At 43.0% G+C, this 15,646-nt stretch overlaps 1 protein-coding gene and 1 non-coding gene across 7 annotated transcripts in view; both read right to left on the bottom strand.

Annotated features, from left to right (window-relative positions):
• NIN (ninein) overlaps positions 1-15,646 on the bottom strand; it is a 119,106-nt gene that overhangs the window by 45,022 nt on the left and 58,438 nt on the right. For all 6 annotated transcript variants that reach the window (XM_066278450.1, XM_066278451.1, XM_066278452.1 and 3 more), the window contains 8 exons: positions 12,618-12,764; positions 11,612-11,779; positions 10,972-11,108; positions 10,168-10,308; positions 9,759-9,933; positions 6,120-6,230; positions 5,648-5,737; positions 2,575-2,713 (listed from right to left, as the gene is read on the bottom strand). In XM_066278450.1, coding sequence (XP_066134547.1) covers positions 2,575-2,713; positions 5,648-5,737; positions 6,120-6,230; positions 9,759-9,933; positions 10,168-10,308; positions 10,972-11,108; positions 11,612-11,779; positions 12,618-12,764 — 1,108 coding nt within the window. The remainder of the gene's footprint in view (positions 1-2,574; positions 2,714-5,647; positions 5,738-6,119; positions 6,231-9,758; positions 9,934-10,167; positions 10,309-10,971; positions 11,109-11,611; positions 11,780-12,617; positions 12,765-15,646) is intronic.
• Positions 3,274-3,349, bottom strand: TRNAT-GGU (transfer RNA threonine (anticodon GGU)). The gene has a single exon. It is a non-coding gene; the product is annotated as a tRNA-Thr (tRNA).

Genomic DNA, 15,646 nt, shown 5'->3' with positions numbered 1-15,646 from the left:
CCGCGCTTTCCTCTCTGTCTCTCTCTTCCCCTCCCGCAGCCAAGGCTCCATTGGAGCAGAGATGGCCCGGGCGCTGGGCATGGCTCTGTGGCCTCTGCCTCAGGCGCTAGAGTGGCTCTGGTCGCAATATGGCGACGCCCAGGATGGGCAGAGCATCGCCCCCTGGGGGGCAGAGCACCGCCCCTGGTGGGCGTGCCGGGTGGATCCCGGTCGGGCGCATGCGGGAGTCTGTCTGACTGTCTCTCCCTGTTTCCAGCTTCAGAAAAATGAAAAAAAAAAAAAAAAAAAAAAAAAAAAAAAAAAAAAAAAAAAAAAAGGTAAAGGAATTAAGCAAACAAACAAAATACTTCACAGATATAAGTATAGTGATTCCCAGAGGGAAAAGGGGTGGGGAAGGGAGGAGAGGGTAAGGGGGGTAAATGGTGACGGAAGGAGAGTTGGGGTGGTGAACACACAATACAATACACAGATGATATACTGTTGAATTGTATACTTGAAGCCTATATAATTTTATTAACCAATGTTGCCCTAATGAATTCAATAAAATTAAAAAAAAATTTTAACAAGGGGCAATATGGTCGGAGAATGAATGACCAGCATACTTGTTGCTATGCCTTGAGGTGTTAATTTCATGGGTCAAGATACACAACTCACTATTCAACACTACAGAAGATTGAGTACTATAATATTAATTTCTTGTAGTGCAGGTAGAGCCCCACCTTATCAGTCTGTGCCTTTAAAGAATTTATTTTTATTTTTTTAATTTATTCATTTTAGAGAGGAGGGAGGGAGGGAGGGAGGGAGGGAGGGAGAGAGAGAGAGAGAGAGAGAGAGAGAGAAAGGGGGGAGGAGCAGGAAGCATCAACTCCCATATATGCCTTGACCAGACAAGTGCAGGGTTTTGAACCAGCAACCTCAGTGTTCCAGGTCTACGCTTTATCCACTGCACCACCAGAGGTCAGGCAGTCTGTGCCTTAAAAAAAAAAAAACAGATAAAGACTGACTGGAACTTTAAAATGCACATAATCAATAGAGAGGGGCTATGGGCGGAGTCCTTGCACTATACACAGTCATGAGAACTCTTTTTATATAATAAAGCTTTATGGTTCTAGCTTCCCTTTCCCTTAACTTCCTTTTTCCCTTATAGAAATAGCCCTCCATCTTGGCACAAAGGCTAGTGTGTTTCTGTGGCTTACCAGGTACTGGGTTGCTATCCTTTCTTTTTCCTGAATAAATCCTTTTTGGTGATGAAACACCTAGTCGATAATATTTTTCACTTGACAAAACAAATAGGGCATAGGTTAGAAACACAGATATTGGAAATCTGAAGGAAATTTTCTCAACTTATTTATGAGTTCACCTCTGTAACTGCCATGATGATGACTGACAGGGATACTGAAATATAAAGTGTTAAACTGGGTGCTAAGCTAGTATACATATAAACAGCATAGTCATGTCTAATACTAAGTAAGTAGAAATCTCTTAAGGCAGGGAACTCAAGGATACTTTTCCTGTGAGTACACAGGCAGATGAAAGAAGGGGCATAAATCTAGCACCTGGAATTGACGGTCTTGCTTTGTTTGAGTTCTTCCGCTTTATATATTCTGGCATGTCCCCAACAAGTGGTACTTGGGGTGTAAACCACCCAAAGATAGTACAGCTTCACACACCCACGAGGAGAACTTCCAACATTTGGTCATCAAGGAAAAGACCAGAAAAGCTTCTGAGATGTATCATATTATCGGTTGGGCTCTGTCCTTACACTATAGTAAGGCTACAGACTTAGAATCAAAGTAAAAGTCTTAAGGCATCTTTCTATCCAACCCCCTGCCCCTTATTTATTCTAGAATAAATAGGTGAGGAGAAGAATAAATAATACTTACAATGACATGTACTCCTATAAAAAGTAACAGTGGACAAAACAAAACTATTTATAACAGGAGAATTTATTATGAGCCCTTTCTGAAATTTAAGTTAAGCACACTGGAAGAAAGAGGCAGGAATCCAGGAGGGAGAAAAAGAGCAGACAGGATGGTTCCCTAACAGCTCTGCCTTCCAACCCTCCCTCTCAAAATTTTCCTCAAAGACACAGGCAACCAACATATTTATTTTATTTATTGTTTTGCAGATGCAATACGGACATTTAGCACAGCCAGCATTAAAAACCCAAATTCTGTGGTTTCTGGCTGGCCCCCTCTCCAAAGCCACTGTCGTACCACCTAAGCCCTCCTTTAGAAATGGAGGACACAGCAATAGCTCAGTGTCTGAATTCTAGCCCTCCCAAAGCCTGGATTCTCAGACTTGTGGCCAGTTTTTTTTTTCTTTTAAACAAAGTAAATATCCTCGTGGTTTGAGTTTTCCACTCCTTTGTTGTTGCATATCAAAATCAGATAAAGTTTTCTTACAAAGACTTCAAAAACAATTGAAAACACAGATCACAAGTGAAACAGTTCAAGAAAAAGTATCGCCAAAGTCCTTTTTGTTGTTCTTGTTGCCAAAGTTTGTCAATTTTACATTCAACCACGGTTCTAAAAAGAAAAGGCAAAAGGCAGAGGCTCTGAAAAGATGGCTTACCCTGGTCAGGCTCAAGGCAACCACTGTTAATATCAAGTTCTTCTGACAGTGAGTTCTTCAAGGGAAGTTTGCAAACTTTCCCTTGTGTGCGATATTCCTCCAACTCAGACTGGAGTTCATCCACTTGGTCTTGTAATTCCTAGAATTTAAAAACCAACACGAGTCTTAGATGTGACATCAAGCAAAAATAAATAAATAGGACATCATGGAAATAAAAAACTTTTGTGCTTTAAAGGATACCAACAAGCAAGTAAAAAAAAAAAAAGCTTAATGAATGGGAGAAAAGTTTTTGCAAATTATGTATCTGATAAGGGACTTGTAACTAGAATATATAAATAACTACCATATTTTTCGCTCCATAAGATGCACCTGACCATAAGACACATCTAGGGTTTTTTTTTTTGTTTTTTGTTTTTGTATTTTTCTGAAGCTGGAAACTGGGAGGCAGTCAGACAGACTCCCGCATGCGCCCGACCAGGATCCACCCAGCATGCCCACCAAGGGGCAATGTTCTGCCCATCCGGGCGTCGCTCTGTTGCCACCAGAGCCACTCTAGCGCCTGAGGCAGAGGCCACAGAGCCATCCTCAGCGCCTGGGCCATCTTTGCTCCAATGGAGCCTCGGCTGCAGGAGGGGAAGAGAGAGACAGAGAGGAAGAAGAGGGGGAGGGGTGGAGAAGCAGATGGGTGCTTCTCCTGTGTGCCCTGGCCGGGAATCGAACCCGGGACTTCCGCACACCAGGCCGATGCTCTACCACTGAGCCAACCGGCCAGGGCATGTCTAGGGTTTTAAGGAGGAAAATAAGAAAATAAGAAAAATATTCTGAACCAAATGGCGTGTTAAAATATTTAATAAAATACTGTATTTTTCGCTCCATAAGATGCATTTCCCCTCCACTTCTGGGGGAGAAAAGTGTGTCTTATGGAGCAAAAAATACGGTATTAAAATTCAATAATAAAAAGACAAATAATTCATTTAAATATTAGGCAACAGATCTAAATAGACATTTCTCCAAAGAAGATACACCAAGAAGCAAATGAAAAGATATTCAACATCATTAACCATCAGGAAATACAAATCAAAAGGGATACCACTTCATACCCACTAGGATGGCTAGAATAAAAAAGAAACAATAGTAACTACTAACAAGGATTTGGAGAAATTGGAACTCTCATACTGGTGGAAATGTAAAACGGTGTAATCCCATTGGAAAAAGTTTGACAGTCCCTCAAAAAGTTAAACATACAATGATCATATGACCCAGCAATTTCACTCTTAGGCACATACCCAAGAAAAATGAAAGCAAATATCCACACAAAAACTTGCACATAAATATTCACAGAAGCACTATTCATAATCTTTAAAACAATCCAAATGTCTATCAACAAATAAATAAAATGTGATATAGCCATATAATGGATTATTCAGCATATGAAAAAAAATGAACTGATACATGCCACAACATAGATGGACCTTGAACACCCTTCACTAAATGAAGCAAGCCAGATACAAAGGACCACATATTGTATAATTCCATTATTTAAATTACTATTCTTTTTTAGAGAGAAGGAGAGAGAGAGAGAGAGAGAGAGAGATATGAGAAGTATCTACTCATAGTTGTGGCACTTTAGTTCCTCATTGATTACTTTTCATACATGCCTTGACCGGGGGCTCCAGCCAAGCCAGTGACCTCTAGCTCAAGCCAGCAACCTTTGAGCTTTAGCCAGCAACCATGAGATCACACTGATGACCCCGAGCTCAAGCAGGCGACTCTGCAAGAGCTGGTGACCTCAGAGTTTCAAACCTGGGACCTCAGCACCCCAGATCAACACTCTATCCACTGCACCACCACCAGTCAGGCTGTATAATTCCATTTATATGCAATGTAAAGAACAGGCAAATCTATAGAGACAGAAAGGAGATTATTAGTTGCCCAGGGCTGGGGTCACGGAAGAGAGTATAACAAAGTGGAGTAGGAGTTTCTTTTTGCATGATGAAATGTTCTAAAATTAATTATGGTAATGGTTGCACAGTTCTGTGAATATACTAAAAAACAGTGACTTGTACACCTCAAGTGGGTAAACTGTATAGTTATGAAAAGCTTTAAAAAACAACAACGAAGAAGTAGATGGCTCTAGGGAATTTTTGGAGGAAGAGTTGACAGAGTTTACTGATAATATAATTAACTTTAAAGACATAAAAAGAAAAGACCTCTAGTTTATTAGAGCCAAGAGCCAAAACTAAACTGTGGCAGTGGCATCAGGGTTCCATCTCTGTACTCGTGGTGCACATGCATTTCCTGGGAAGGCAGACCGAACAACCGCAAAGGAGGCGATGTTGCCCTCATTTTTGCATAAGCACGAGGTTCCTCTAAGGCAGGTAGAACCCAGCCGTGCCTACCTTGTAAGAATAAACAAGTGTTTGTGGTTTAAGGGAAAAAAAATTCAAACACTTAAACTTAGGAGTCTTACTCGAAAAAATAATCCAAGATTTCTATTACATACACAAGGATATTTGTCTCTTCCGGTAGGAATTTGTAATGATTTATTAGCTGAAGATTTGAGTGGTTTCTGCTTCATTTGCACTTTGTAAATAAAGTAAGAAGTGTAATCAGAAAAAAAGAAACCCAAAGGACAAAGGCAAATTACATAGGATTAGGTCTGTAATGATTACTCAGGAAAGGGTAACTTTGAAGTAAGCACGGCAATATGACCTCCAGTCATATTGTATGTAAAACTGTATTTTCCTCTGAGCACTCACAATTTTCAGCTTAGATAAAGCAAACTTAAATGTAGTGTGCATGATTCCCTAATACTTCAAGATATAAAATAATAGTATCAATAGCTAACATTTAGGTTAAGTGTTTACTATGTCCCCAGGCTCTGTTCAAAGCACCTGACCTTCAGTCACTCACTGAATCCTCACAACAACCCGATTGTTTTACCACCATATAGATGAGGAACTGAGGTGCCCTCAGGTAAGTGACTTGCTCATGGTCATACAGCTGGTCAATGGTGAAGCAGGATTTGGACCCAGGCACTCTGCCACTGACTGAGTTCCCTTCAGTCACTCACCCTGCACTGCTGCTCATATTCATTCCTCATCTGTGTCAGCCTCTCTTCCTGCAGAAAGAATTCAGCACTGCTGGGATCGAGGTCCCCAAACTAGAGAAAGGAAAGAAGAAAGCTGTAATTTCCCCCCAGTGTTCCTTCTTTGACCTATAATATACCAAAGGTCCCAGTTTCTGGTGTTCACCCAGTCTCTTGAGTATGAAAGGCATGTGACATTTAAGCAGAAACACTCCCAACTGGATGATGGGAAGAACATGCTAGAGAGACGTGTTCAGCGAACACAGGGATCTCCCCAGTGCCACGCCGCACTACCCTCACACCTAACCTGACGTGAGGGCTCTGCACACAGGACCGCTTCCTTCAGCCACCTAAGTGATCCCCTCACAGAAATGTTCCCTGCGGCACTGCTTCTGCCCCTCTGAGTCAACCACACTTTGGGCTGGCGTATCAGGAAATCAGAATTAAACACATTTACCTTTTCTGCTAACACATTTTCCAAATTTTGTTGAAGTTTGTTTGTCAGAGTCTCATACTCTGCCAGCTTCTCTGCATTTTCCAGAAGCTCATTTTCTAGACGACTGTTTTCCTGAAGAAATTTGGAGAAATTAAAGAAGCAGAAAGGAAATTATAAGCAAACTGTTGCATCATTTTATTTTATTTTATTATTATTATTATTTTTGGTATTTTTCTGAAGCTGGAAACGGGGAGAGACAGTCAGACAGACTCCCGCATGCACCCGACCGGGATTCACCCGGCACGCCCACCAGGGGGCGACGCTCTGCCCACCAGGGGGCGATGCTCTGCCCCTTCGGGGCGTCGCTCTGTTGCCACCAGAGCCACTCCAGCATCTGGGGCAGAGGCCAAGGAGCCATCCCCAGTGCCCGGGCCATCTTTGCTCCAATGGAGCCTTGGTTGTGGGAGGGGAAGAGAGACAGAGAGGAAGGAGAGGGGGAGGAGTGGAGAAGCAGATGGGTGCTTCTCCTGTGTGCCCTGGCTGGGAATCGAACCCGGGACTTCCGCACACCAGGCCGACGCTCTACCACTGAGCCAACCGGCCAGGGCCTGTTGCATCATTTTATATGAGGCATAAATCAGTGCTATAGATGAAAAGTTTGTTCCTTTTGAAAATTTCAGCCTGACCTGTGGTGGCACAGTGGCTAGAGTGTCAACCTGGAATGCTGAGGTCACCGGTTCGATTCCCTAGGCTTGTCCAGTCAAGGCACATATGGAAAGCAAATATGAGTTGCTGCTTCCCGCTCCTATCCCCCACCTTTCTCTCTCTCTCCTCTCTCTAAAATGAATAAAATCTTTTAAAAAATGTTTCAGATTAGACAAAAGTAAATGTTAGAAAATAGATATCTTATAATCTAAAAGTCTGCCACTTCTTTTTTTGACCTTACAGAACTGTGCTGTCCGATATGCAGCCACTAGCAGTCACATGTGGACACTGAGCGCTTGAAATAGGTATAGTACAAACTGAGACATGCCGTACGTGCAAAACAGTCACCAGATTTCTAAGGGTTAGCACAAAAATATAAAATAGCTCAATAATAATTTTGTACATTGATTATATCAAAATGATAATGTTTGGAGACACTAGATTAAATGAAATGTCTTCAAATTCGTTTCACCTGCTTCTTTTTACCTTTTAATGTGGCTATTGGAAACTACACGTATGGCCTGCATTGTGTTTCTATTGGACGGCATTGCAGTAGAAAGTTTAATGATACAAAAAACATTCTCAACATATTGTCAGATGAGAGAAAACTGGTTCAGCTAACAGCAAAAGAGAAGTCAGAAAAAGTACAAAAGGTAGAATTACTGCCTGACCAGGCAGTGGTGCAGTGAATAGAGCATTGGACCAGGACATAGAGGACCCAGGTTTGAAACCCTGGGGTCACTGGCTTGAGGGCAGGCTCATCGGCTTGAGCATGGGCTCACCAGCTTGAGCGCAGGGTAACTGGCTTGAGCGTGGAATCATAGACATGACCCCATGGTTGCTGGCTTAAGCCCAAAGGTTGCTGGCTCGAATAAGGGGTCACTTGCTCTGCTGTAGCCCCCCAGTCAAGGCACATATAAGAAAGCAATCAATGAAGAACTAAGGAGCTGCAACAAAGAATTGATGCTTCCCATCTCTCTCCCTTCCTGTTCTGTCTATTCCCGTCTGTCCCTCTCTCTATCTCTCTGTCTCTGTCACCAAATAAATAAATAAATAAAAAGTAGAATTACTCTAAAATCAATTTTTATTTCTGATATTATAGTTTGGTTTATATTTTATTTTGGTTTAAAGATGTAAAAGCTACACACGCATAGGTTTTTCATAATTGATATATGTTTAAATTATTATAATAAAATAAAATGAAGTCCACAAAGAGTGAGGTTTTTTTCTGTTTATGTAATACTTGTTAGAGAGATTTCTACCCACATTTGTTAAAAAATAGAATCCCAGAGACATGCTATCTGACCCATTTTTTATTCCAACATTAAAGGCTGACTGTGAAAGAACAATATTTTCAAAGTACATCTTGCCAAAAGAATATGGAGCCAACAAATGTTAACACATTTTAGCTCATACCCTCTCACAGCAATATGGAGTAAAAAGGAATGTTCTTGAAGCATTAAAAAAATATTACCTTCCCTCAAAGTGCCAGTTCTAAAACTAATCTTTCAAAGTGGGTCTAAATTTAGATGTCAAACAACCAGGACCAGTGCCTCAGGCCTGTCTGTCCCGCTGTACACTGTGGAACCAGATCCTGTTGCTGACCCCAGGGACGCAAATCCAGGACCAGCAAGGGAGTCAGACGTGAATACAATTACCTATGATGCAAGAGAAAACGAGGCTAACAAAAACAAAGTAAGTGAAATGGAAACAAAAAAGTAATGTGGCCTGCAGAGTTGGAGAAAGTGGTAAAGGAGAATAAAATCCCACTGCAGAAATGAGAGAGCCAATTATGGCAGGTGCCAGGGGGTGAGGGGCATGGCAGGGGCGGTTGCTGGCGGTTCCTGAGGTGAGGATGGTATGACAAGCCCCGTAGGAGTGCTACCATACTGCAGCCTCACAGGGTGACAGCATGATTGTAGGTGCTCTTTAGTAAGGTAACTCTGGTAGCCACATGGAGGTTAGATAGACAGAGGGAAGGCTGCACGTTAAGTCCACTGAGAAATAGTGATGAACTCTGAACCTATTCAGAGCCTGTAAACATGGAAAGGAAGTGGGTAAATCTGAGAGGCATTTCAGAGTCTCAACAAGATTTAAAGACTGATGAGCGAGGGTGACCGAAGGTTTTAACTTCTGTGACTTATAGCACATGGTAGATTAGATTATATAGGTTAAAGAAAAAATTTGAGAGGAGAAATAGTTTCGTGGCTAGGGAGCAAGAATTGGCTCAGTTTTTTTGATGTGTGGAGTTTGGGAATCTTTTATAACCTCAAAAATAGTGAGTGTTCCAGATGTGCTGATTACCTTCCAGACACACTGTGTGTGGCATCTCATTTAATGCACATATCAATGCTATGGGGTAGGTATGACGATGATGCCCATTCTTCTGCACATTAGAAAACAGGGTTGGGCAACTTGAGCAAGGTTTTCTAGTCAGCAGTGGTCTCCAGATTGGAAGCCGGCAGTCAGAGCGCAGAGCCCTTCCCCCCCTTATCTCTAGACGACGTTGGACCATAGTATCTGGGGTCAGAGCCTGGGGAAGAGAAGGATCACTTCCTTCACGGAGGCATGGGAAAGAAGAGGAGGATGTATAAGGCCAAAGGCACATCTGGAAGCAGAGAAGCACAGTGCATGGGTTCTGTGTGTAGGAGACAAGGCCTGCAACTAAGAGGGGCAGGCAGGGAAGGAAAGAGGGCATCAACCTGGCCAGAAAGCCCTGAGGACCCAGTGCGGCTTCAGTGGGAAAGAAGAACAAGATACATTAATCAGCACTGTTGGTAAACCAGCCTGGATACTCCTGAAATCTAGATCCCAGGTGGGCTCTGCTACGTCTGGATCATGACCCAGTGGGGTAAACTTACAGGCATCCTTGGATGGAGCCCTGGCAGAACTGCCCTCTTACACAGCTACAGTTCCCCCGCAGGACACAGACCACACAACTCATGTGAGGATTACCTTTAAAGATAGGGCAAGACGGTCCCGGATGTAGTTCTCTTCTGTTTTTGCCTTTTCAATTTCCTGCTGAAGTTCCGAACGCTGCTTGCCCACCTGCTGCATGATCTGCTCTCTCTCCTTCCGGAGTTCATTCTTTAATGCTGCGATGCGCTCCTTGTATTCTTCATCCAGTTTCCTGTGAGGAGGAAAGACCGGCAAGCTGCCACCGAATCCCTCAACAATCCCTATGTAGATCCACCAAATATGGAAACAGAGTCACAGACAGGGAAAGCAGCTTGAAAAAGTGTCTAATGTATCCTGCTTTCCTTTAGGCTTAGCCACCCATAAGTCACTCCCGGCAGGTGTGAGCGAGTAGTGCTGCTTGGGCCCAGGGTGCTGGGTAAGGATGGACCTGCCCAGCCAGTCGCACCTGAGGTTGTACTCATTCCGCCGCTCTATGGCTGCGTGGTGATCGTCCACCTCTGAGGCCATTAGCGACTTGAGTTTCTCAGCTTTGTCCAGGTCTGAGCGTAGCTTTTCTTTTTCTCTGACCACTTGATCAACACGCTCCCTAGAATCAGAAATAAACTGAGTTAAAGAAAAACTTCTTTTTTCTTTTTGTGACAGAGACAGAGAGAGATGAAGAGGGACAGATAGGGACAGACAGACAGGAAGGGAGAGAGATGAGAAGCATTATTTCTTTGTTGCAGTACCTTAGTTGTTCATTGATTGCTTTCTCATATGTGCCTTGACTGGGGGGCTACAGTATAGCGAGCAACTTTTGTTCTCAAGCCAGTGACCTTGCGCTTCAAGCCAGCAACTTTTGGGCTCAAGCTAGTGATCCCGTGCTCAAGCCAGTGACCTCAGGGTTTCAAACCTGGGTCCTCTGCGTCCCAGTCCAATGCTCTATCTACTGCACCACCGCCTGGTCAGGCCAAAGGCAAACTGTTTCTAAGCAACAAGTAGACCCCAAAAAGCTCTCATCTGGCTTGCTTCAACAGAAACACAAAATCAACATAACTAAAAACCTTCCAACACAAAGATATTCCACCACTCCCTTCAAAAACCGACAGGCACTTCTAAGCTCTACCTCATTTTTACAGTTGAGAGATGATAGGAAAATTAGCCACATTTGCAACAGAGTAAAAGAATGCATGTCACAGGCATCTGAATGACTTGCTGGACAAGTAGAAAAGGGAACAAATGAAGCAGGTAAACCTTCCTCCCAACTCACAGCAAGTGCCGGATCTCAGCTTTAAAGCTGGCCAGAGCCGCCTGGTGAATGCCGTTCTTGGTGACCAAAAGTTCATTTTCAAGAGCCAGTGTCAATTCTGTCAAGTTGACATTTCCATCAAGGCTGAAATCCAAGGCCTAAAAATCAGAACAAGTTCAGGACAATCACAAGTTCCATCTGAGAGCAGAAAATATGAAGGTTAACAAATCCAGAGAGCTAAATTTATGGTCTAGAGATGGATGATTACATTTCTTCAGTGATTGCTAAAGAATCATCTTCAGTCCAGAACATAATTAAATTCTCTTCAAGGAAACTATAATGTGGTTATTTACATGTTTTTAAAGAAAATGTCATCTGGCACTTTAATTAAACACAATGGTATAATTCTCATCTTTACCAACCAAAAATTAGTGAAGAACATTTCTCTTATCAATAATTTAGAGGTTAAAAGCACGTAAAGTAGTTAGCAACGGATTCCTGTTTAAAGAATGTGGGAAGCGTTACCTCCTGTCTCTGACGTCTTATGAATAGAAGTATCATTAAGGAGAAATCAAATTAAATCAGAATTAAAAAAAAAAACCTCCAGGACTTTTCAACCCTTTCCCGTTTTGTGATTTTTCTCCCATTTCTGCTGCCACACCTTCAGGATCTCTTGGCTGTTCTCAATGCCCTCTTCCTGCCAGGTGTCAAGGATTCTCTCCACTGATGCGTAGCCCATCCCATCATCCAGGCAGGAGAAGACCCGAAAGCTAATAGTACTCGTCATTGCCGATGGTGTTGTAGTACGTCGTCCACTCTCGTCAAAAGACTGGAAGAAGAAAAAATCTTGAGCAAGCTCAGGAGTTTCAACAAGATGTTGGTGAAGACAAAAACTGCCTGACCAGATGGTGGCGCAGTGGATAGAGCATCGGACTGGGACGCAGAGGACCCAGGTTCGAAACCCTGGGGGTCACCAGCTTGGGCACGGGCTATCTGGTTTGAGCAAGGCTCACCAGCTTGAGCCCGCGGTCGCTGGTTTGAGGAGGGGGTCACTCGGTCTGCTATGGTCCCCTGGTCAGGGCACATGTGGGAGAGTAATCAGTAGTAATCAATGAACAACTAGGGTGCTGCAGCAAAAAATTGATGCTTCTTGTCACTCTCCCTTCCTGTCAGTCTGTCCCTATCTGTCCTTCTTTCTGTCTCTGTCACACACACACACACACACACACACAAAAGAACAAAACTGGTCAGTCCTGTCCACAAGGAGCAGAAGGCATGTTTCTCTAATTTACACTGCTAGAAAAAAAAGTCGTTCAGCCTCTTTGATTTGCTTTTCCCAAGTGAGCCAAGAACGCAAAGCTCATCAACAGCAATCACCCTGGTAGACAGTTCCTTGATACAGACGAGATGTGTCTCTACTTAACGCCAGGTTTCTTCTTCAGCCAACATTAAGGGCCATAATTAGTGGCCTTCCCACTCTGTAATTTATGGTCATTTCTCAAACCCAACTCTTCCTTCTTGATGGTTTAGTCTGTCTTTCTTACTTGTCTCTTGCTTCTCTCTTTCTCCTCAGTATTTTTCTTCAACAGATTAAGTCATTAAAAATTATTCAAATGGTTAAGTTTAACTTCTACTTATAAAAAATCTACTTCCCATTTATCTCTTACCTGCATAGAGAGATGCCTTTTCAACTGCCTGTATGGAGTAGATGCCGATGGTGTAAGGGATTTTCCATTTTTGAACAAGCCATAGAAAAAATCTTCTACGCTCATTGTGCCATCAGGTTCAAGATTATGGAACACTTCCTCAAGCATCTAGAAAATGGTAACCATATATTTTAAATATTTCACTCAAAATAACACAATGCCCAAAGTACACTCCTGGCCAATAGAAATGGGCACCACGGTTGATCCCACGGCCCAGAAATATAATATACCCGTTTATTCTAATTTCACTGAATTTACTTTCCTTTCCAGTTTGCACGACCTAATGAAAAGTCCATTTCAACACCTTCATAATCTTTACACATGTCAGCAATGGACTGTTTTCTCTTTTACGCATACTTTTAGATCAGGTAATCTTTCACATTAGTCTACGTTATTCTCACAAATTAAAATATTGCGTAAAAAATACAAAGATATAGCTTCCTAGAGTGTTGTAAAAGATGGTTGGACATTGAGCCATTCACACTGGGGTGGCTCTACGTAATACTGTGCTTATGTTAAAGTTTTGAAATTGGTATGTTAGCCCAGAGAATTTGGTCCGGGACAGAGCAATAAGTTAAGAATCTGAAACCCATGACTTGGGATTTAGAATGCTACTTGGAACAGTACTGCATGTTCTGGGTTTTTATTTGTTTTAACAGTTTTAGCACAGAAGAGTGAAGACTGGATGTGTGTGTGTGAAACAGAAGGGTTCTTAGAAATGTAAAGAGAAGGGAATTTTTGCCTGCCATTTTGTAACCTCTGACAGTACTCAAGTAGTCCGCACCATACAAGTGGAGAAAAGGATAGTGGATGACAGTCCCTTTTGCAGGCTTCCCTACGAGGCGGTTTGCTCCCTAGCTCAAAGGGAATCAAGCAGGTGAATCACTGAAACATGAAACAGGAAGGGAAGGCAAAGATCTCTTTCTCCTGGCAGTCAGATTCCTCTTTATTGGGGAGGGCTAGGATTTTTGTGTAGGAAAATGCTTCCAATGAACAAAACAGGGACCACCTTAGGATCTTGTTAAACGGTGGACTCTGATACAGTTAAATCTGGGGGCAGGGCCTGAGATTCTGCCTTTCTAGAAAGCTCTCAGGTGATGCTCTTGTTGCCAAGTAATAAATAGCATAAACAACAAATTCACTTTTATTGCATTAGAGCTTACAATTAATTGGGTCCATTCTAACAAAGGCCTCTTTGTAACACATCCTCAAATTTTCAATATTAGTTTCATAAGTCTGGATTATAACTAGGATTCCTGTCATCTCAGGATTGTTGGTTTTATTCTTCATGTAGATGCTTGAGGCATTTCTTTCATCTCAAACGTTTTTTTTTTTCCAATTCATATCCAGTAGGAAACATCTGTCTCTACTTCTATTTATATACCACTTCCTCTCGAGAGGACTCTCAAACAAGAAGACCATTCTAAAGAGGGAAAATCTTTGGCAGAAGCATCAGTTTCTATTAGAGGATTGTGTGATGAAACCAACAGAAAGGTATTTGGGTCAAGATTCTGAGGTTGCCAAGATCCTTTAGCTTCTTGGTCTTAGTCTTTTTTTTTTTTTTTGTATTTTTCTGAAGCTGGAAACGGGGAGAGACAGTCAGACAGACTCCCGCATGCGCCCAACCAGGATCCACCCGGCACGCCCACCAGGGGATGATGCTCTGCCCATCCTGGGTGTCGCTATGTTGCGACCAGAGCCACTCTAGCGCCTGAGGCAGAGGCCACAGAGCCATCCCCAGAGACCGGGCCATCTTTGCTCCAATGGAGCCTTAGCTGCAGGAGGGGAAGAGAGAGACAGAGAGGAGGAGAGGGGGAGGGGTGGAGAAGCAGATGGTTGCTTCTCCTGTGTGCCCTGGCCGGGAATCGAACCCGGGACTTCTGCACTCCAGGCCGACGCTCTACTACTGAGCCAACCGTCCAGGGCCCTTGGTCTTATTCTTATTAACCAAAAGAACACTTTCTCAGAGGACTAGGCTCTCAGGACCATCAAAGCAGAAGTCACAGTAAAATCCAGCTGTGCTGACTGAACTTAACAAGCATATTTTGGCTCCGACCTTAGATCCACACTGCTTGACTTTGTGACCCTGGCCAAATCAATGCATGAGGAGAGTAGACAAGTGGTGAATAAAAAGGATGTGTGATTCAGAAGAGGGTGGATAAGCAGGGTTGGATTTAAAAGAACACAAGTTTGCCTGACCAGGCGGTGGCGCAGTGGATGAGTGTTGGACTGGGATGCGGAGGACCCAGGTTCGAGACCCCGAGGTCACCAGCTTGAGTGCGGGCTCATCTGGTTTAAACAAAGCTCACCAGCGTGGACCCAAGGTGGCTGGCTTGAGCGGGGGGTGACTCGGTCTGCTATAGTCCCCCCGGTCGGGGCACATGTGAGAGGGCAATCAATGAACAACTGGGGTGTCGCAGTGAAGGGCTAATGATTGATGCTTCTCATCTCTCTTCCTTCTTGTCTGTCCCTATCTATCCCTCTTTCTGGCTCTCTCTCTGTCTCTGTAAAATAAATAAATAAATAAATAAAAAATATAAAAGAGCACAAGTTCACTGGTCAACAGGCACCCCCTGTAGCCTGCACAGGAGCCAAATCTAGAGCCCTGAGGACATTCTTACTCCCATGATGTACCAGCCAGGTCTTTGGACGGTTGATTTCCCAATGTGTAAGTTACAAAATAACGCACTAGAATATGGACCATGAACCCAAATACCCACAGAGGTTAGGAAGGTGAGATATATATATATATATATATATATATATATATATATATATATATATATATATAATGAGGCAGGATGGTCCTGGGACATTAGAAAGCAGTGCCATTTAAAGAGGTGAACTGAACACACGAGGGCACGCTCCATCCAAAGGAATGAGGCACTTCTCACTACCTGCAAAATGGAGCTGGAGCCGAATCAACCCTGCAGAAAAGTTTCCCAGTTTAAAAAATTGCAGCATAAAAGTTCAATTTTTAAACATTGGGC

Source organism: Saccopteryx bilineata, chromosome 4 (genome assembly GCF_036850765.1).
Source record: "Saccopteryx bilineata isolate mSacBil1 chromosome 4, mSacBil1_pri_phased_curated, whole genome shotgun sequence".
NCBI lineage: Eukaryota > Metazoa > Chordata > Mammalia > Chiroptera > Emballonuridae > Saccopteryx > Saccopteryx bilineata.
Note: the sequence above shows the minus strand (reverse complement) of the source record. Positions and strands in the feature narration are given on the sequence as shown.